At 34.8% G+C, this 21829-nt stretch overlaps 1 protein-coding gene across 5 annotated transcripts in view; it reads right to left on the reverse strand.

The window, feature by feature from the left end:
• The window catches only part of how (protein held out wings), a 184240-nt gene that overhangs the window by 15922 nt on the left and 146489 nt on the right, over nt 1–21829 (reverse strand). For all 5 annotated transcript variants that reach the window (XM_074177396.1, XM_074177395.1, XM_074177394.1 and 2 more), the window contains exons 2-5: nt 21665–21798; nt 18292–18408; nt 11355–11495; nt 1516–1618 (exon numbers count right to left, since the gene is read on the reverse strand). In XM_074177396.1, coding sequence (XP_074033497.1) covers nt 1516–1618; nt 11355–11495; nt 18292–18408; nt 21665–21798 — 495 coding nt within the window. The remainder of the gene's footprint in view (nt 1–1515; nt 1619–11354; nt 11496–18291; nt 18409–21664; nt 21799–21829) is intronic.

Raw genomic sequence — 21829 nt, forward strand, 5'->3', positions numbered from 1 at the left:
GAATTATATTCTTGTAAATCATGCCCTAAAGAAAATAACCCTGGCCGCCATTGGTAGTCAAAAACCAATGGTGACGTAGCTAAGAGGGCGCGAATGTACGATATTTGCTGCCGCTCTAGATGTAGCGAGACTTCGATGGAATTCCGACGAATTTTCTACCGCATTCGATTACGATATATAAACGCTAGCCACGAGCATATCGAGACATTCATGTGGAAGTTACAGTGCGGTACGCACTGTAGGCGATAGACATTCAAATAATAGTTGAAGTTTTAGGTGACGCGTATTTAAAGTGAAATAAAGTTAAGTTTGAATATTACAGCACAATGAAACCCACGTAATGTATTCATTTAGGCAATGTTTGTGCTGGTTCCAATAATGCACCCCACTTAATTACATATCTCTTCCAAAGACCTTAAAAACTATTATTCATTTTATAGCGTGAATTGAAAAATTGAACTCAATATCAGAACTGGGGTTTATGAAGAACAAGTACATTATTGCACAGTTATTAGAAATGCCGTTTCAATTCAATTAATTATACAAAAAATGAAACTAAATATGATGAGTAATTGAAAGACATCACCTTTCACACCTCAACAGAGGGCCCTCATTCGAAACCGCAACCTAGAAAAAATATATCAAAATCTCAAAGCGCATAACGTTCTAGATAAATAACTGCAGTCACTGAAATACAATTTATTATGATAACAGTGACAGGCAAAAATTAAAAAAAAACATTTAAATTCCATTTATTATGTAATAGGAAACATGAATTATCTAAAAGTCAAATATCAGTTTCTGAGAAATCTAGTAGTATGATAGTACATTTACATTAATAATGTGAATTAACTTGGTTGGATTTAATTACCCAGGAAATAAATACAAGAATTACAGAGAAAAATAATGAGCTTATGATCAGTGACCCAAAGCCACATCAACATTCTGTATAAATTGAAAGGGGTCTGTGAAAAAAGGTTTTGGCTTTCTATTTCTCCATCTTTATACAAAAAATGTGGGAATTTTCTAAGGAAAGGAAATTGATTTCAAAATAAACTCTACAAAGATCAAGCAAAAAAGTAACTTTCAGACACAAGCTGTAAGAGTTACATAAAAAAAACATAATTTTTTATTCAGATTGTAGTCAACATTCTTCATGGAATCGAATCAGATATCATTCACAGGATTTCTCTACAATATCGCATATAAAAGAGGTAAAAGTTCATTGGAACACTGTCATTTTTTTCAAATAAAGATGGAGAGGTAGAAAGCCAAAGTAATTTGTATCAAAAATTGGGTTCATTATATCAGAACAAATTTTCAGAGTTTTTTTACAATCGACTGAAATGATAACTAGGTTGTCATCAAAATCGACCTAATGATAGATTCAGGTTTAAAAGTGATTCAGTGAAAAAGTTCAATGAAATGAAAAATTGAGTTTGAAATATTTACGAATAATGCCCCTTTGAGAGTTTATATGAAAATAATTTGGGGATAGCATAAAGAATAACATACCTGCTACAGATGCTGCCTTCGATGTTGAGTCTCTATACGTTCCGTTTATTATGGCTAGTTCCATCAACTGTCTTTTTTTCAGTTCATCTTCACCATCAGCTTGCTGGAATGAAGGAGAAAAATACCGGATGAAAAATGTTATATTTATACTACTCAGACACAAACTGACAATATAGTTGTTGTGCAGATTGAGTGTTATTCACCCAACTTGAATGTTTTCCCAAATATGGTTTCTGAATTTAATAAATGTTTAGTCCCCGTTACCAATTGAGCTGAAGAGTTCATAGGCTAACAGTTTTTTTCTAATTTGATTTTATTATTCAATATAGTCGTCTTTGAGGCAATACAACGATTATAGCGGTCATTGATTTTTCGATACCATTTTTATAGTACGCTCCAAAATAAGCCACAATTCAACGATTATCTCTTCATCGGCGTTAAGCTGAATTTTTTTTCCAACGGGCATTCTCTTGATGTCTGAGGCTGCGGGCACGAAAATGGCGACGGTCAAGCGATGGCGACGCGACGACGGAACGGTGGCGATGCATAGAACAACATCTAAAGTATAAGTGACGCGCACGAAACGATCAGTAGCGCCATTGCTCGGCCGCGAGTTTCATATCCGCAGCCTCAGAATAGGAAAATGTCGCTGGGGGCCAGATCTGGAGAACACGGTGGATGCGGAAGCCCAATTCATGCAATGTTGCCATCATTTTCGTTGATTTATGACAGGGCACATTGTCTTGACGAGTCAGCACTTTTTTATTCTTCAAATGCCAAGACTCGCGGAACACACACTCTCTTATTAGGACATGCCTGACAGTTTCATCTTCCTGTTCACACATCCTGCATAGAGGTGTGTCCACTAGCCCCATATTGTGGACGTGTTTCCTTAGTTGACAGTGGCCAGTCAGAAATCCTACTGTTAAGCGTAGATTTTTCCTGATCATCGTCAGATATTTTTTCGGCGCCAGCTTTCCAGGGTCGTCAAGGATGATCCTGGCATAAGTTTTTTTTTTTTTAATAAGTTTTTAATAATAATAATAATAATAACTATTTTCAGTACAAGACATACTAACCTTTCCTGACAAATGGCAGAATTCAACATCTATACACACACAAAGCATTTGTTTATAACAATTTTTCGAAGAATATCAGATAAAAATTTCAAAAAATCATTTTCATGTAGCTTCTAGCCATAAAAAAACTGATCTCAAGTTTTTCATTGAATTCTCAAGTTTACTAACATAGGTCAGTTCAATATTTTTTTTTTAATGACTCACTGAATTAGACTCACGCTAGGCTATTATAGCCTGTTTTGTGATGTCTAAATCAGAATGTCATTCGTACAATTGTATGTCTTATGTAATTGTATTCAGATGGCATATGCAGTTGACTTACATTATTTATGATTATACATATATATACATATCATTTTAAATTTCCAAAATTAGCATTCGAAAGAGACTGGACAATTTGAACATTTCGATTGGGGTAAAACCTAACCTCAAACTTGGTGTGGTATTATTGTAAGTTTCCGGTAGTGTATGTGAAGAGCCTAGATACACAATATATAGGAACAATTAAAGGTAAGTATTTATTACATTATAAAATTGCAAATTTTTCTGGATGATTATATACATACTTTTTTGCTTCTTTTTTGAATCGTTTGAAGGATGTAATATCTTTTATATTTTTTGGTAAGATGTTAAATATTTTTGGACCATGAAAGAAGAAAGAATTTTGGGTGACTGTTTTGTTGAAGAATTCAATTTTTACGTCCTGGTTCATTTTTGAACGAGTTTCTCTTGAATGTGTCTGCGCAAAATCTGCTCGTTTATAGAACATTCTTATTAGGCAGTGATAAGCGTATAGCGAATGAATATTTAACATGTTGGTTTCTCGATATAACTCTCTTGTTGAAAATAGTTTATTTTTTTTAAAGATGATTTTTAATAGAATGTTTTGGGCAGTTTGTAACGGGCTAATAGCATTTTTGAATGTTGCACCCCAAGCAGGAATACAATATTTTATTATAGATTCGACGAGAGAGTTATAGAGTATTATAAGATTTTTTTTTGATAGTATGTCACGTAGTTCATGAAATGTGTGCATTAATACTCTGAGCCTTTTTGTAACAAAGTTGATATGTTCTGTCCATTTTAGGTGCTGATCTAGTATAACTCCGAGGTATTTTATAGATGTAGTATGTTCTATGGTCTGACAGTTACAACTACCTTGCTTATCACAGAGCGGTATATGCATTTTCATTTCGTAGTTTTTGGGTTGATCACGACGTGTAGGGGAGAAGGTTAGATACTTTGTCTTATTTACATTCAGTGATAGTTTAGAATTATTCAACCACATGTATATTTTTTGTAAATTTGTTTCTACTGTCTCCCTTATTTCATTCCAAGATGTTCCCGTAAAAATTAGAGCAGTATCATCGGCATAGCATATTATATCACCTTCGAAATTGTTAATTTTTGTTATACTGTTAATGTAAATGAGAAAAAGTATTGGCCCCAAAACTGTCCCCTGTGGTATACCAATTTGTACAATCAGTTCGTCACTTATTTTATTTCCAATTTTCACTCGTTGGATTCGATTTGATAGGTAGTTCTTCATCAAAGCCAAAGCATTGCCTCGAATACCATAGTTATTCAATTTTTTTAATAATAGTTCGTGATCAACTGTATCGAAGGCCTTGGCCAGGTCCAGGAAAACGGCCAAGCATTTGGTTGGCCTGTCCATGGCCTTCACAGTGGTTTCGAGAAAATCCATTATGGCATTCTCAGTGTTTGAATTTTTCACGAATCCAAATTGCCTGTCAGTTATTATTTGATGTTTATCCAGAAAATTTAATAGTCTTTTCTTGACACATTGTTCAAAAATTTTGGCTAGTGTATTTATGACAGATATAGGTCTATAATTGTTAATTTGGGATTTATTTCCTGCTTTGAAAATTGGTGTCACATTGCTGATTTTCCATTGCCAAGGTATGTTGCTCGTTGAGAATGTTTGATTGATGATATGGACAAGGGGGACTAAAATATAGGTATGAATTGATTTCAAAGTCTTCGAATTTATTTTATCGGGTCCTGGTGCGGAGTTATTTTTTAGATTTGCAATTATCATAACAATTTCGTTGTTAGTTGTAGGTTCCAAAAATATTGATTGATTAATTTTCATATCGCATAAAAAGTTTTCAGGTAAGTTTGTCTCTGGTATTTTTTGGCTCATGTTTTTACCTATACCGACAAAGAATTTATTGAATTCGTTTGATTTTGTTGCATTATTACTAATGGTTATGTTGTTTTCTAGTATGATGTCATTGTTTTCAATATTTTTCTTTTTGTCTTCACCTCGTATATTATTTATTATATTCCAGATTTTTTTAAAGTTAGTACCTGCATCATTTATTTGAGATTTGTAATAATCGTTCTTTGTTTTCTTTAACAGAGTGTTCAATTTATTTCTGTATCTTTTATATTCCGATTCTAAAACTGTTGAAAATTCTTTCAGTAATTTTTTTTTCAAATTATCGCGATACTTTATGGAGTTCACCAGGCCTGTAGTAATCCAGGGTTTGATTTTGATAACTGATATATTTTTTCTCATTATTTGTTCAGATGTAGATGTTCTTATGTGATCTTCAAGTTTACTTATGAATATGTCGTAGCTTTTTTGAGGGTCCGTTTCTGACAAGACACTTTCCCATGTTTCTTTTGAAAGTAAAGTGTTCAGTTTTTTATGGTTGATTGTTTTATAAATTTTATTATGATCGTCTTTATGTCTTTTAGTTTCTGTGAAAGTGAAGCATACAAATGGAGTGAAATGGTCTGTCATATCTGTACAAAATATTATCGGTGAAATAGAAATATTTTCTTTAAAACAACTTTCTCGTCTTATGAAAATATGATCAATAGCGGAGTTCGTATCTTTAGTTACTCTAGTTGGTTTGTTTATATAAGAAATAAAATCGTTCAAACTTAAAATGTTTAAGTAGTTGTTCGTATCATTATTGTGAATATTTAATAAATTTATGTTTATGTCACCTAAATATATTTCAATATTTTGTTTGTTCAAGGTGGAAAGATAGTTTTCCAAGTCGTCAGTATATTGTGAGTTGTTTGTTGCTGGTGGTCTGTAATATGCTGTCAATCCCATTTTGATTTGCTTTGAAAGATGGTTTATGGTGAAAGTAGCTCTTAGGAAACGACTGTCATTTATTTGCACTACTGTTACATCTGCCGATATGTGGTTTTTGATATATATCATTACCCCATCGCATTTATTTATATTTGATTCGTTATAGTATTGAGTATAGTTTGGAATTGTGAAGTTACTTACCGATTCAATTGTTCTTGTTTCTGATAAGACAATTATATCCAGTGATTCTTTAGCCATTTGTATATATACAAGTAGCTCATCCATATGCTTTCGTAGACCCCGTATATTAAAATGTATCACTCCCAAAGTGTGAGTTTCATTATCCAATCTCTTTTCGAAGTAATTTTGGAAATTTTCACATATTTCAGTCTCTATGGTTTGGTTATCCAATTCCTTGATTAATTCGAGCATCACTCTATAATACAAATTGGAGAGGCAAGTGAGGCCCCCTAATGAAATATATGTTCAAAACTGAAGAAATTATATACATGAAAACATAAAGATAAAATTCTAATTACAGCGTATCTATTAGATAAAAAAGGAATACATACTATTTGCTTAATATTAAACATTTTGGATTACGAAGTTTATTCTATTTTTTCTAAGTCCATTTTACATCTAATCATTGTGACCCTATCGTTGACGTTCAGATATATTTTTCCGGAATTAGTCCATACTTGCTTCATTCCGAATTTGGAGACTGCTTCGTTGAGAAGTTCAACCCTTGTTTTGGTTAGGTCTTCGCGTATTATTATTCCTGAGCCCTTCAGAAGTTTCTTTTTCGAATAAATTTGTTGCTTTATCTCGTCATTAATCACTTTGAGATAGATTCCTCTGTGTTTGCTGTCATTTTTTCTTCCAACTCTATAGCAAATAATTATTTCATTCGTGGTGATGTTCATGTTCATTTTGGAGTTTATCATTTCTATGATTTCATCTCTAGTATTTTCTTTATTTTTCTCACTCATGTTGAATATTCTCAAACAATTAGAGCGACTTGCTTGATCCAATCTATCAACCACCTCCTTCATTTTTGTATTTTCAATTTTTTCCTGTTTTAATAATTTTTCCAATGTTTTGGCTTTATTTTCGTGTTGCTGGTTTGTCTCTTTCAATTCTTCTCTCAGCTCCGCCACTGAACTTTCCAACAAAACCATTTTGCTCTCAAGTGTTTTTATAACGGCAGCGGCTACGTTGTTTGTGATAGTTTTTACGAATGTATCCGATTTCAAGCACTTATTTACAGCTTGAGAAACTGCGTTTTCAATTTCTTCTCGAACTTCACGTGTTATTACCATTATGGAAACTATGGTTACTTACGTAATTTGTGTTATCTATCCTACTGTCAAATTTTGGAAATTCCAGCGGCTATTTTAACTTAGATATTTAATAATTTTTAGGGAGCTCACTTTGGCACGACTTATACTACGTATGCCATAGGCGTATATTTCGCATGATTACATCCTTTGATTTCATCCCATCTCTTTAAGGATTGAGCATGGGTGTGACGTTTGGCTAGTTCCGCAATTGTCGAAGTCATCAGGCCGAGGTGCCACTGGGTCCTAAAATTCTTAGTCCGGCCGCTTCCTTGGCTAAAGAGTCGGCAATGTGATTACCTTTACTCCTATCGTGGCCTTTAATCCACCTCAGGATAATGCTATTATCTTTGGCTAAATCTTGGTGGCACTCTAGTACTAGCCCTGAGGTAACACGTTGTCTGTTCAAGGCTAATAGGGCTTGTCTGCTGTCAGTGCAGATTGTTATGTTTTTGCCAGAAATTCCTTTCCTGGTTATTTCTTTTGTGGCGATTGAGACCCCAGCCAGTTCTGTTTGAACCACGCTGGTATTTTTTCTACTACACTTGTTATAATGTGTAATTATAGTCAGTGTTGGTCAATCCAAACGGCATTTTTAAAAAGTCATGTACGATTTCTATTTGCTCAATTCACTCATAAATGGGTACAATTTCTCTAATACCTTTCCCCTTAATCAATTGGTATTCATCAATGGAAATTTACTAATTAGCAATTCATTTGAAATACACCAAAAAACGACCATTCGGGTCAACGAGTTCCTCTGTTTTTTTTCTGTTAGAGCTTGTTAACGAACAATAAATATTATTAATAACAGCGAGTCCATATATTTGCTTCTTAATTGCGTGTTTTCAATAGATTGCACAGAATCAATACGTTAATTAATTTTATTAATTAATGGGTTCCTATTTATCCACTAAAAATAATGGAAAAGGCAAGAGTTGTTATGGGAGTTCCTGGAAATCGAATGTTATATTTGAAATCTCGGACAGTGGTCATATGCAAGAATTTTCCTGCGTGTGAAAAATAAGAATACAAGATGACATCAGGTTATGATGAATAATTACTATATTTGAAATTCTTCAGGCGATTTTATGAATATAAATCGATCTAGAGGCAAACACTTGAATAACAAATGGTTTCGCTCTTTTATCTTCTCATTAAAGACGACTTTACAAATGTTTTATAATGGAATATTAATTTCGAACCCGAGGCAATCCTACCATAACTATCCATTAGTTTATGTTATTTCTACAGGCATTATGAACTTATCGATCCCATTAAATAGAATGAACAGCTTATTTTATTCATCTTATTTTCAATCATCTTGAACTGAATGGAGTCGTAGAGAACAAACTCGATGTAGAGTAAAGGTGGAAGTTTGTTAAGCTTGCATATCAATCTTTTTGTACAAGATAGTGTTTTCCTCATCTGTGAGAAAATATAGAAATAGAACTTGAAATAAGGTGCAAAAAAAAAGTTAACGAAAAAAAAAGCTACTCCCTTATGGACCTATTAAATGAACTGAAGATACGTCCAAGTGATTGAGAAACTACCTAAGAATTAATAGAGAGATATTTTAGGTTATAATATTACATACAAGACCGTCAGAAACCTTAAGATTTTTAGCAATCAGAAGCATTTTTCTATGGTCCTGAGGGAGTTTATTTTTTTACAATTTTTTTTTCCTGGTAAAATTTCGAAAGCTGCCTCCCTATTCGTTTCATCGTGATAACTTTTGATTTAATACGCATAAGACGTGGTTGACTTGATGTGACCTTAAAATCTTTCAGCGGTTCCCAAATTTTTCCACATTGCTTATTTTTGCAACTGCAAATCTTCCAATGTTCATCTACGAGTTCTGTTTACAATTTCGTAAGTTGAATAGTTTAAACTTGATAATTGGTACACACGTTCCATCTTGCCTATAATTAAAATTCGGTCAATCCTCAAGCTGCTTGTACAATCGTGATGCATGTGCAAAATAGTCTCTTAGACGTTCATGCGTGCTTGTACAAAAAGATCGATTACGCATACTTGTCAAGCTAGCAATTAGGTTTGTAGACAGACCAATGATATGGTGTAATTACCTGGTGGCCGAAGGCACCACATCGTCGGCGGCCATGAAGATTCTTCTAGATCTACCTCCTCCCACATTTTTCTGGAGAGAAAGGATAGATGAACTGCATGTAGACTTATGCACGTTGCCAATTGCACAAATCAATTTAATACAGAGTGACTGTTGGTTGACACTGGAAGTCACAAGATTCTGGAAAGACCTCTGACTTAATGCCTCTAACTGTCAACTAAAAACTGCCTTATAAAGTACTGAATCCAAGTAGATAGGACTGGCTCCTCCGGGAGAAGAAAATATTAAGAGCAGATAGTTGTTGGTTCACAGATGGATCAAAAACACCTTCCGGTTCTGGTGCAGGTGTTTTTAGTCGCAGACCCAGGACAGAGATATCAACCTGCCTAAGAACCTATGCGACTGTATTTCAAGCGGAAATTTACGATATTGAATTGTGTGCGGAGAGATTGGAAGTCAATAAAATTATTCTCGGACAGTCGAGCGGCGTTGAAAGCTCTTGGCTCCTATCGAGAAACGTTCAAACTGGTAGCAAATTACCAAGAACGACTATCCTCGATAGGAAGACTTAACAGATTGTCTCTGGTCTCGATTCCTGGCCATACTGGCCTGGAAAGCAATGAGGCTGCTGACTCCCTTGCAAAGGAGGGTACTGTAAGCAGCCTCATCGGACCAGAACCTATCATTGGCATTGCTTTAGGCTTTGCCAAACAAAGATTGAACACCTGGAGGGTCGAATAGACCCATTCACTTTCGACCTAACCTAACCTGAACTAGGTGTGTAGCCACCTTAACACATTCTTCGAAATAAACTTTCTATTTCGAACCCATAAGCCTTTTTTATTCAATCGTCAAGAAATAATTGTTTTCCGATTATTTCCATACATTGACAGCAATTCACATATTAACCCCTTTCATAATACATGGCTAATTTTTGTAGTAAAGAGATTTTACTGAGCTTATACTATGCGACCATAAACTGCCACTTGAGATATGGAATATTGAATTGGGGTACCGGATCTGCTGCTGAAAGAAAATTTATTTTGCAAAAATATGCAGTAAGAATCATTGCCGGTATTGGTTGGAGAGAATCATGTAGAGATGCTTTTGAAAATCTCAAGATACTAACTGTTGCTGGTCTCTATATTTATGAATTGTGTATATACGTTTATAGAAACAAGCATAACACACCTTTTCAGCAACATAATTATCCAACTCGTTCTAGAGACAAACTGATGCCCAATATTCATAGAACAACTCTTTATCAGAAAAGTTTTCTTTATCTTGGACCAAAAATTTTTAATAAATTAGAAGAATCAATTAAAATATTACCAAATCTTAACATTTTCAAATCAAGACTGAAAAAGGCACTTATTGAAAAAAAATTGCTACACACTTGACGAAATTTAAACTGTTTTTTTATATTTTAATGACAAAATATCACAACGTGATAAAATTGACTTTCATTTATTTATAGTTATTTTTTTCACATAATCTAAGCCAAACAAATAATTATATGTATATACCTATATGTATCATATTTTTAAATTATTGATTACTACAACCATTATACTCTGTAACGTGTCCTAGCCTCAGACGTTTTCCTTATCACTGTACGTATAACAATGTACTTATTAACAAGGAAATAATAAAAAATTATTATTAATATAAATAGATGACTGATCATAAATTTGATTTGAGTGGATCTCTGCTGTCTTTTGCTGATCTCACAGATACTCCAATACTTTCTTCGTTGGTTTGAAAACGATGTTAATTTTCTCATTCTTCAGAATGTTCCCGATTCGGTTGATGACACCTTCTATGTATGGCAGATAGACAGTGTCTTGGGGTTGCTCTTCACTGGTGTTCCTCTCCTTTTCCCTTGGACACGTACCGCAGATTATGTCTTTTCTATCGTAGCCGTTCGTTTATAACACAGGTGTTCGTTCGTTTCTGTTTTGGATGATGGTTGGATCCATTATGTAGGTATCGATATGTGTGTGTTTTCTTCCTGTACACCTTATGGTGTACAGAAAATATCATTATTCTGCCTGCTGACAAACGAAACACAGTGATCCTAAAAACCTCGGACTACAAAAGCAAATTCAAAAACCTTGTCATTCAAGAAACGTACAGAAGACATGGTTGGTGTACCACATGGAACAGATACAGAACCCTAATATGTATAAATATTTGTTGCTTGGTGGTATGGCTGGCATAGCTGAGAGCTACCATAAATTAAACCATAAAAAATCAGCACTTACCGGAACCAATAACTTTTTGACTTCATCTACTGCTCTTTGCAATTTGACTTGTGCTCTGTTTTCTGTATCTTCTACTGTGAGAAGTACGTGGAGTTCGTCTGAGAGGTGCTCCCAGTTAGGTTTTCCTCTGTTTTGATCTTCCTGAAAAATTAAGAGAAATAAACATTAGGTGGATTTATTGGTGAAATTTCAGTAGAAAAATGGGCTATTTGAATATGTATCCACGGAATCAAGATATTCCTTGGGTCTGTGAAGCAACTTCAGGGTATGCTTGGGGGCGGAGCTCCATACATGAGAACAACACTCCAAAGAAGGTCGAAGCAGAAAGCGGAATTGCCTAACATGACATTATTAAAGCCGGTTCGGGGACATTTATCTTCTTGGAAAAAACCGATGTCTGGGTTTTTGTGGCATTGAATTGAGCCTGGTTGATTTTACCCTAATTCGAAATCACTTCTAGATCCTCATTAAGATATGCAACCTCCTGCTGCCGGTGAAGATGTGCCTCTGTAGCCGATGTCCTGGAATCCAAATGGAATGACGAGACAAGTGTGCTGTCGTCAGCAAAGCAATATATTGGTTTTTTCCAATAAGTCGTTGATATACAATAAAAAAAGCTTGAAGACAATATAGATCCCTGGGGAACACCAGCGTTGATGGTGAACGTATTCGGTGAAGTGGCCATCGACGGCCACTTGCAGGGGACTTTCTTTCAGGAAGATGGAGATCCATACAAAAAAAATTATCAGACAACCATGGCATCGAAGTTTGGCCAGCAAACCCTTATGCCACACACTGCCAAAGGCCTTAGAAATATCAAGCGCAACAGCTCTTGATTCTCAATGTTTCTCGATTGCGTTATTCCAAATATGCAGCTACTTTGAAAACATGTATTTGTAAGTTTATAGGGAGAAATATGACGTATTCCAACTTAGTGGAAGAACAACTCCTTTCTTCGAATAGGGATTGAACTCTGACTATTGTCGTTACTATTTGAAGACTTTGTGTCACCGACGACTGTTTTTGTCAACAAGGAAATAACCCGTCGCGTCGGAAGGCGGAAAGATCAAAAAGTTTCGGTGTTTTGTCTGTGTTTTCGTAAACAGAGTCTATGTGGAACGGGTCGGCGACAACAACAAGCAACTACTCAGATATAACATATCTGTAATTTGTATTTTGTTTGAAAATTCTTGGTCCCAGTAGTTTTTAAATTCGCGAAATAATGATCTCAGTTCGATTAATTCCTATGTCATCATTCATCTAATCTGTGATAATTTCATCTGTTCCATTATCTCTTCGTCTTCTTAACGATAATCTCATCCAGTATTTTGTTTTTTTTCACTTTCGCACAAAATATTCGATTGTAAAAAACCGCACGCCATCAAAAATATCGTCTGGAGAAGGCACGATGAAAACTGTTCTTGTACTGGAAACGACAGAAAACATTTCAAAACAAAACACGCGACTCATACTTGTTTTTGTCTGTTTGATGGAATCGAAGTTTGTTCCAGAAACTACAAGTTTTTGTTTCTGTTTTTGAAAACGAAACTAGTCGCACGCGAGTCCGTTTGGTGGAAGTCCACCCTAATGTACCATCTTTACTTCAAAAGCCCGTTGAAATGCACGATCAAGGGATTCTAAAAGATCTCGAAACACTATTTTTAAGTTGTATTTATTTTTTTATCAAACATCACACTAAGAATTGGCGCTTACCCAGGATGACATACGAGAATGCGAGCGAAGTTTTGAAAGATAACAGTTAATTGCTTGAGCAAACTTTCAAGTGAAAAATAGGACGACATATGTAAATAATTACTCTGACAGCTTGTATATGATACATCGATATCAATCAGTAGCAGATCGTCCACAGTAAAAAAAAATAACTGACACGTTTGAAAGGAGACTTTGAGTGGGTAATCAATCAAATGAAATGTATGAAAGAGGACATAATGCGATAATGCGGATCTTGATGAAATAATTCTCAAAATTCAAGTATCTTTTGAATGGGTTGCTAAGAACCTGATTGAAATTTCCAATCGTTATGTTCATGTTCTGGAACATTCTTGCATGTTCTTAGAACCACTGATATCAGTTTTTTTTTTCTGATTGATTCGACTGTTACTTGATGAAGTTGCATAGTAATTTCAAAAACTACACCTGACGATTTGATCTCCACAAACTTTATTTGAAAAAATATTTCACGATATGTTTCGCTAAAACATTAGCTTTTTGAAGTATAAATCACTTGAAAAAGCTAATGTTTTAGCGAAACATGTTGTGATATATTTTTTCAAATAAAGTTTGTGAAGATCGAATCGTCAGGTGTAGTTTTTGAAATTGATATCAATTTATTATGCCTAATTTTACTGGATTATGTATCATAACATTCCGGTCTGGGGACTAGCTACTGGATCAGACAGGATTTTCATAAAACAAAAAACACTGCTGAGATTAATATTTAATTTATTTTATCACGCCTTGGTCAAAGATGAAACGGACTGGTTTAAGTTTGACGATAGTCGTGTCACCAATGCGATGCATTGAATTTAGTGGATCGTCTGGAGACACCCTACATTTTGTTTTATGAGAGAGAGCATATTGGCAGATGAAGATCTTCAGATGATGTGATGCTGCAGGTTTTTACGGGTTTTCCTGCAGCTGGAATCAATCAATGAAGTCGACCCGGAGCGCCAATTAATTTTTGTTACTGTTTTATAATTTCATGATTTGTATTTTACTTGTTTTCATACATTCAACATAAGACGAAAACATCACGCAAAATATGAAAAATCTCATAAATTTGCCGGCATTCGAATGTACAATTTACTGCCATATGAAGACTGCCTCCTTATACCTTCAAAAAAAATTTAAACGTTATTTATCAGAAATGGGTTTTTACATAGTAGCCGAATTTACACTTGAAGTAAGCAATGATTGATCGTATTTCTTTTGACACCTTTATTTTAAAATGTCCTTGTTACCTCTCCTTATTTATTATTTTTATGCAACCTGGTGATTCATATTTTTTAATTATATAATATATTTCAACCACATCTTATCTGGACTTGATATTATCACATATGATTCTATATGATGCCTGGACAAAATTATTTTATTGTGAAACCTATTTTACTTGCACTTCATCTAGAACTAGAATTAAATTTGTATGTTTGTTTATACATTTGTATGTGTATCTATATGTATGTTTATAACTTAACTACAATTATGACTTATCCCGTCTACACATTATGTTTCATAAACTACACCTCAACGATTTGGATAAATTACTATGGATCTTCATAAAGTAACGGCCGAATCTCTCTATCTATCTAGCCCACGTCAAGAATCACCCTGTATGTGGTCGCGTTAGTGCAAAACATTTTCCGAAGTACTGATCAGTCGAATGCAGAACGAATCCTTACAAACAGAATCAAAATTTCAATTTTGTTGTTCACCTTCAGTTGATCCCAAACACGAGTAATAAATATGAATGAAGGATAACTATTTTGGCAATAGTAAGTTGTCGCCAAAACAGCATAAAAATAAACAAAATCGTGAATGACTCGCCCATACGAACCCCTTTTAAATTTGTAATTTTTTGTTACTAAATGCTTTAACTAATAATGATTCTTTACGATTATGTTTTCTTCGAGTTAATGACATGTTTCGAGAATATTAATTTATTTTCATCGTTTATCGTGAACGACTGCACAAAGAAAATAAATATTTTATTCGCTACTCACTTCTGTAATTGATAAACGTCGGAACAAAAGATTACAATACCGTAAAATATTAATGTTCAGAAATAACAAATGAAAGATAAATTATAATAACCTAGCACTTCAAACAAATGACTATTTGTTCGAGTAATAGCTGTTAAGAACGCGATCAGAAATACTAATAGTAATGATGACATTTTATTATGCAATTTTAATTTTTACAAGAGAGGTAACCAACTTTTTTCGGAAGAAATTATGAAAAATATATCTTCGAAATATAGACCAATCATACAGCCTTCATTCTCTTGCGAAATTCAATTTTTGTGGCGTTCGCCGAATAAATAAAATTAACGAATATAATAATATGTTTAGGACCAATGAGATAGATTTCTCTTCTCAAAATTGAGATTTTGTCAATGTGGATGTCAATAAAACAGATATCATTCAAGATTAGTCGTTGAAAAGTTAAGAATCAACCGATAATGAAAGAAAGAAGCGAAAATCAAAGCTACACGGTGCTGGAGATTTTGAAAAAATTGTGAACACTATACAGTCACCTAATTTTTACGCACAGAATATATTTTTTTGTGACGTCAAGTAACTGCAGAGTACCGTATTAAAGTATTATCTGCCAGTCATTAGTTGCTTCAACGGAAACATGTATTGCCAAAAGGTTGTTGCATACAGCAATAAAGAGAAACAGAAGCTGACAAACATTGTTTTAGTATTGTTTCAGTGGAAACGTAGCTTGATAGATAATTTAGGGATAATTTATTATGTAGTAATTGAAGCAGCAGCCTCATCTAGATCGAACGATTCAATTTTTTCTGTTCAAAAACACTTTCCGTTCATTTTTTGCCACTGGAAGTTAAGTCAAAACAACTCTGCAGCTGCATCGGCATATCACGTTTCTGCCATCACCCTTTCTACCAATATTTACCCTGAAGCAGGGTCTACAGGTCCCTTCCTTGGTGTTTATCATATTCTTCTGGACATATTCTGGTTGTACATAGAATACGTTGTTCACAACTTCCCAGCTTTGTCCACTGAGAACCTTGTTCTTCAGTTTACTGTTCGAAATAATCAAAGACAATAAATAATTCACAGTTCACCACACAAAAAGGATTCTCCACTTGCTGTACTAACACGATGCAGCTACACGAGTTCCTCGATGTTAACGAGCTCTCGCCCCACTTCGCTGGCTGATCTACTGTGCTTCCAATATTCAGAGGCACAGCTAGATTTGCCAAGCTCTATATTTGAACAGAACATGACAAGTTGTCTCTTTGTTGTATTGCTTGTAACTGAAGTCCCTAATTTCCCAGTTTCAATAGGTTTTCTTGATGATTCATGCCTGATTTGGTCCCTTACTGAAGGGACCACAGTTGATTCAGGCACATATGAAGAGTTTTTGAACCCTATTTGTGAACTCACCTGTTTTTTATGCTTGGGTCTCGTTACACCCAGTATAGAGTCAACATTTTTTGACTGACAGTTCCTATAGTTTTTCATGGCATTTTTAGATCAGTCTCGATGTAACTCTTGGAGTTCATCTAAGTATTTACTTTGTAATTTCCTACCCCCCACAGAAGATTTGAGCTCCTGTCCCAAATTCGATTTTCGTTCTGTTTGTATAACAGTTTTTTTTGTCAAATACGTACTAGAGATAGCTCATCCATTCTATACGAAAGTGTTAGATTAGGTCCAAAGTGAGTGGGTCTATTCGAACCTCCACACACTCGACCAAATAAACCCAGCTTCTTAACGAAGCCGATTAGTTTGTATGGTGAGTGGTCTTTCAAGTCAGATAGTAAGAGTACGGCTCTGCCGAACTCTAAAAACCTGATTCGGTCCCGAGCGGGGCAGGCACAAATTATGTGCTCTGCTGTATCATCATTTTCCAAACAGAAGCGACACACACTGTCTTCCGACGGTCCGAGTTTCTATATATGATGATTCTACCAATTTAGACGTTGCTCGGTAGGAGCCAAGATCTTCCAACGCCGCTTGACTGTCCGAGAATAGTTTTAATGACTTGTGTATGAGGTTGGATTCTTCCAATTTCTCCGCACACAATTCAATAGCGTTAATTTCCGCTTGAAATATATTCGCATAGGTTACTAGGCAGGTTGATATCTCTGTCCTGGATCTGCGACTGAAAACACCTGCACCGGAAGGTGTTTTTGATCCATCTATGAACCAACAACTATCTGCTCTTAATATTTCCTTCTCCCAGAGAATCCAGTCCTCTCTGCTCTGGAACAGTACTGACAATCATTACATGAATCCAATGGATTTTTTTGGTATACCTGAACCCCAAGTTTTACCACAAATCCTTCGACACATCCATAGGAACAGTCTGGCTTTGTGTAAAACGTTTTCCAAGTGAGCGTTCCAGGTGAGTTTTTCACCAAGGACAATGCCAAGATATTTCACCTGCGTTCCAAATGGATTGACCTCATCATTCAGGGAAAGTGCCGTTAGATCGTCCAATTTTCTTCTCCTGGTGAAGGAGAAGAAAATTGGACCATCAGTGCCACCTCCCCCTTTTAAAATCATTTCTAAATGAAGTTTCAAGACCCATCTAGGATCTTCGTTCTGTTCATCTCGAAGAAGAAGCCCTGGTCACACTATCTTGGTCCCCTCGGTGAATGGTTTTATGGTTATTCAGACGGACTTTTATCTACAAAGTCTAGTATCATACATCCATGCCCCATTGTATGTAAAAGTTCCCCAACAATAGAGACAAGACAAGACCCTCCCAGATGACAACCTTTGATGGTTCTAGAAATCACAGTAGGATCTCCAATTATATCTTTCCTTCATTCGAAGTATATTTTATCATCATACAAAAATTTTACCCACATGGCATACTTATTGAGGATGCCTAAACCTTGTACACATGACCAAGTTGTATATCACGTTGGCCATTTATAACGCTCCTTTCTGAATATTCAAATTTACAAGGGCTTAACCCGACCCTGTTCTTCCACATAACAATCTGGTATACCGTCAGCATGACAAATGCGATAATCGCACATGAAAACAAAAGACCAAGCTCTCAATTAGATATGCATGCAAAGCACACCGCGAGACAAACACTCACAGCCGCGATTGCGTAACGACAGTAACAATAATATTATATGAATTGTCATCGAAGTGTTTTAGAACCGAACATCGCTGAAACAAAAGAATTGCTCCTAAATTAATGTACACACCTTCTTTTTGTCCCTCATCGAACCCTTCCCTCTAACCATTATTTTGCAGCCCGTTTCTTGTTCTAGCTGTTTGGCTGTCATGCCTCTCGGGCCGAGGATCCTTCCGACGAAGTTGAACTGAAACAAAGATTTATCTTCAGATAATTCCAAAACAGAGGTACAAGTTGACTTCCTCAATACTGAAAAATAATGGTACCTACTATTTCATACCATACTTTTGATAATCTAAAAAATATTCGGGTGAACCACGGTGTGGGCGACATCTTGACTTCGTAATGCGAACTAATAACTCAAGGAAAACATTACTGCCATAAGAAAGTGAAGTCAAATACATTCAAATATTGGTTGTTTGATTTACTATTTGATGTTTTATAATGTTTGCTCTCCAACTGAAATTCATCAAGATTCCACCGAGTGAGACAGATTGAAAATTAGCTACTTAAAGATGAATCAAATATCATTCAATTTTAACGAAACTGTTTATTTGGAGCAGTTTTTGAAAAACGTTTAATTAGACATACTTTGTTGAAAACTTTTGGAAAGAAAGCTGTTTTAGAAACTCACTTCTGGTAATAAAAACTTTTGAAATGTTAATTTTTCAAGACCTCATACTGCGAATCTTTACTAGTTTCAAATATTTTCACAGAATAAAAATACTTATGTCGCCAAAATAACCCTTTTTTGGGCCCAAGTTGTAAGATATCGCGACTCCACTAGAGTTCTTATCATTATTTGTTAGCAATATTAGATACGCACAATCGCAGTCAAAAAATGAAAATTATATTGCCCCTGAAGACAAAAAGACTAGTATAAAATTCCGCATCACATTTATCGTAGAATTTTCTAGTACATAGCAATTTATGAAACAGAATTTAATTCATAACCTAGGCAGCAAGTTTGAAAAACATTGTAAACATTGTAAATTCAAAATTTTTCTTTCAATCTGTAATTACTCCAATAGAATTTAATTTTTTCTAGGTTAGGTTAATAGCATGTGCTGTCTCATAATCTGACGATTATCTAGAAGGATTCACCTAATCTGCCAAAAAAATATTTTTTTCAATTTTTTTCATTGAACTTAATTAATTAATATCATGCAAATAAATGAGTGTATGTTTTTTAAGTAGAATACTTGTATTTATAAAAAATAATAAAAAAAATGCTCAAAAAAATTTAATTTTTTATAATCAATTGATTAATTAATGAAAAAAGAGAAATGGAACTTTCTATGTTTTTTACCACTTCTACAATATATAAGTTTGAAAATGTCCTTATAGGACGGAACTGCAATAACGTTAGTTACAAATTAAAGTGGTAAAAAACATAGAAAGTATTAGTTACAAATAAAAGTGGCAAAAAAATAGAAAGTTTCATTTCTCTTTTCTTCATTATGATTTCCTACCACGTAGTAAGGGCTACATCCATCAATTAATTGATTAATTAATCATCATCTTCATCACGAACGAGTCTCTGTGATCAGCTGTGATGACGTCAGTCATCACAGCTGATCACAGAGTCAGTGGGGACAGAGTGAGAGAGTAATAGATAGAGCAAAAGTGAAAAAGGAATAGAAACGCGGACAGGGAAATATAGGTATCACACAGCTGTACGCATTGAACTTTCTCGACGAATTTTTGCTATTTCGGCTTGCGGAAATCGTCAGATTATATATTTTTCGATATCCTTGAATTATTTTCTTCAAAATAAAAAAAAAATTAGCTACGCTCGAGAATGTCGAGATGACGTTTTTTTTTACAACTTTGCTGCCCTCCCCTTTCTTTACGTCACTCTCAAATTGTCAGATAACTGGAATATACACTTTTTAGCATGTAATTAACTCACCCTACCTTAATCTAACGCGCTCGAGAATTTCTGGTCATCAATTTTTTTTTACTAATCTGATCCTTCATCCTTCACGGGCGGCCTTATATATGGGGCTCATATTTGGTGGAGGTACTTAACCGGGTACAAGGTATCCCCCTGTATATAATTTGCCGCGCTTCAGTAAAACCCGAAATCCCCGCTTGGACTCCCCTATTATAATATATTCTGTTGAATCAGCAATTATAGTAATGAATTTGAAATAAATGTAACGTGGTGACATCTGTACGGCTATTGTAAAGGATCCATGAGAGGAGTTTCATGTCTACAAATGTTGATGGTCATGAATTGCCATACAAACTACAAAAGTGGAATCAATTTTGGAAGGCGTATTCTGAATAACAGAAGTTGAGGCGGCATTCTTCATCTTTGAATTTGACAACATCGCATTCAATTCTGATTTAATTTTGTAATAGTGCCAACAGAACCAACGACAAATTCCTTTGCAAAGATGTCAGTAGGGCCCATTTTCAATGTTTTTCAATTTCAAGAATTAAAACGACAATTTGAAGAAGCGGTTCAGTGAAAAGGGGTGTGACGTCATCAGATACAATAAATGCCAAGCCCACCAGCGGCGTGCAAGATCAATTATTGTTTTGTTGTTTGTATTCACCTGCCCATGTTGTGGAATTATGGAGTCCCAAAAAATAATTCTATACAATTCTTATTCAAGATGAAATACACTAAACAAATTATTTGTAACTGCTGCCGCGAATAAAACAGTAAACAACGCCTTGCAAATAGCTATAACAAATAAAGAAGAAAGGCGTTTGACTGGTAGAATGAAAAGATAATTCAATTTACCAAATTTGAACTTCAACGAGAATATTAAGAGTCAATATAGAAATCCACGAGTAGGTTTCCTGTGTGCCGAAATTATTCATTTTTTCAAATCGAGATATAACGTATGATGTCATCTCTGTTATTCAATAGCAGATGTCTCATTTACAAGATTCTAAATGCGTTGAAAACGTACTTGCCAAGGTGCAATAATAATAAATGACTTTTTTCTGGGCAAGCTTCCAAAAGTTCCTCGATAAATCATCGCAGAATTGAAAACTTTTTCTCATTGCTGACCGGGTATTTCATCGCATAAAAATGTTTAAATAATATATCTCTATCCGTATTTGTAATTACCCTAATTGGTATGACATCTGTGCGATTTTACGACGATCAATTCTAAGAAGTTTGCATCAAGGCTCGAGTAAGATTTTTTATTAGTCTGTTCAATCGAAACTATGTAAGCGATTTGATACGGTGATATTATCTCATAAATAATCCTGCATTATGCACATTTTCACAAAGGAATGGTACACAGCGTGTAGTGGGACTTGGAATGGCCATGATGCTTGATATAGGTGGCTCGGGGGTTTATTTACAAGTCATACACACAACACGAAGTTGATGTTCATAGAATTTGACGCTATTAACCGAAAAAATATCAAATTTCGTAGTTCAATCATGTTTCACCGAGCAAAAATGCAATACTTACGTCTGGATGTTCTTTAACGGGTACATATACTTTTTCTGTGAGTGTGGTGACTGGTCCATCGGGTTCTGGTAACACTAAAGGCTCTTTCTTTACTCCATTTATTTGAAATAAACTTGCTCGTACTTTCGCGATTTCTGAAACAAAGAAAAAAACATCAGTGAAATC

This window comes from Leptinotarsa decemlineata, unplaced genomic scaffold, assembly GCF_025532065.1.
Source record: "Leptinotarsa decemlineata unplaced genomic scaffold, Ldec_3_MD MMD2_tig00002974_RagTag_RagTag, whole genome shotgun sequence".
Classification (NCBI taxonomy): Eukaryota; Metazoa; Arthropoda; class Insecta; order Coleoptera; family Chrysomelidae; genus Leptinotarsa; species Leptinotarsa decemlineata.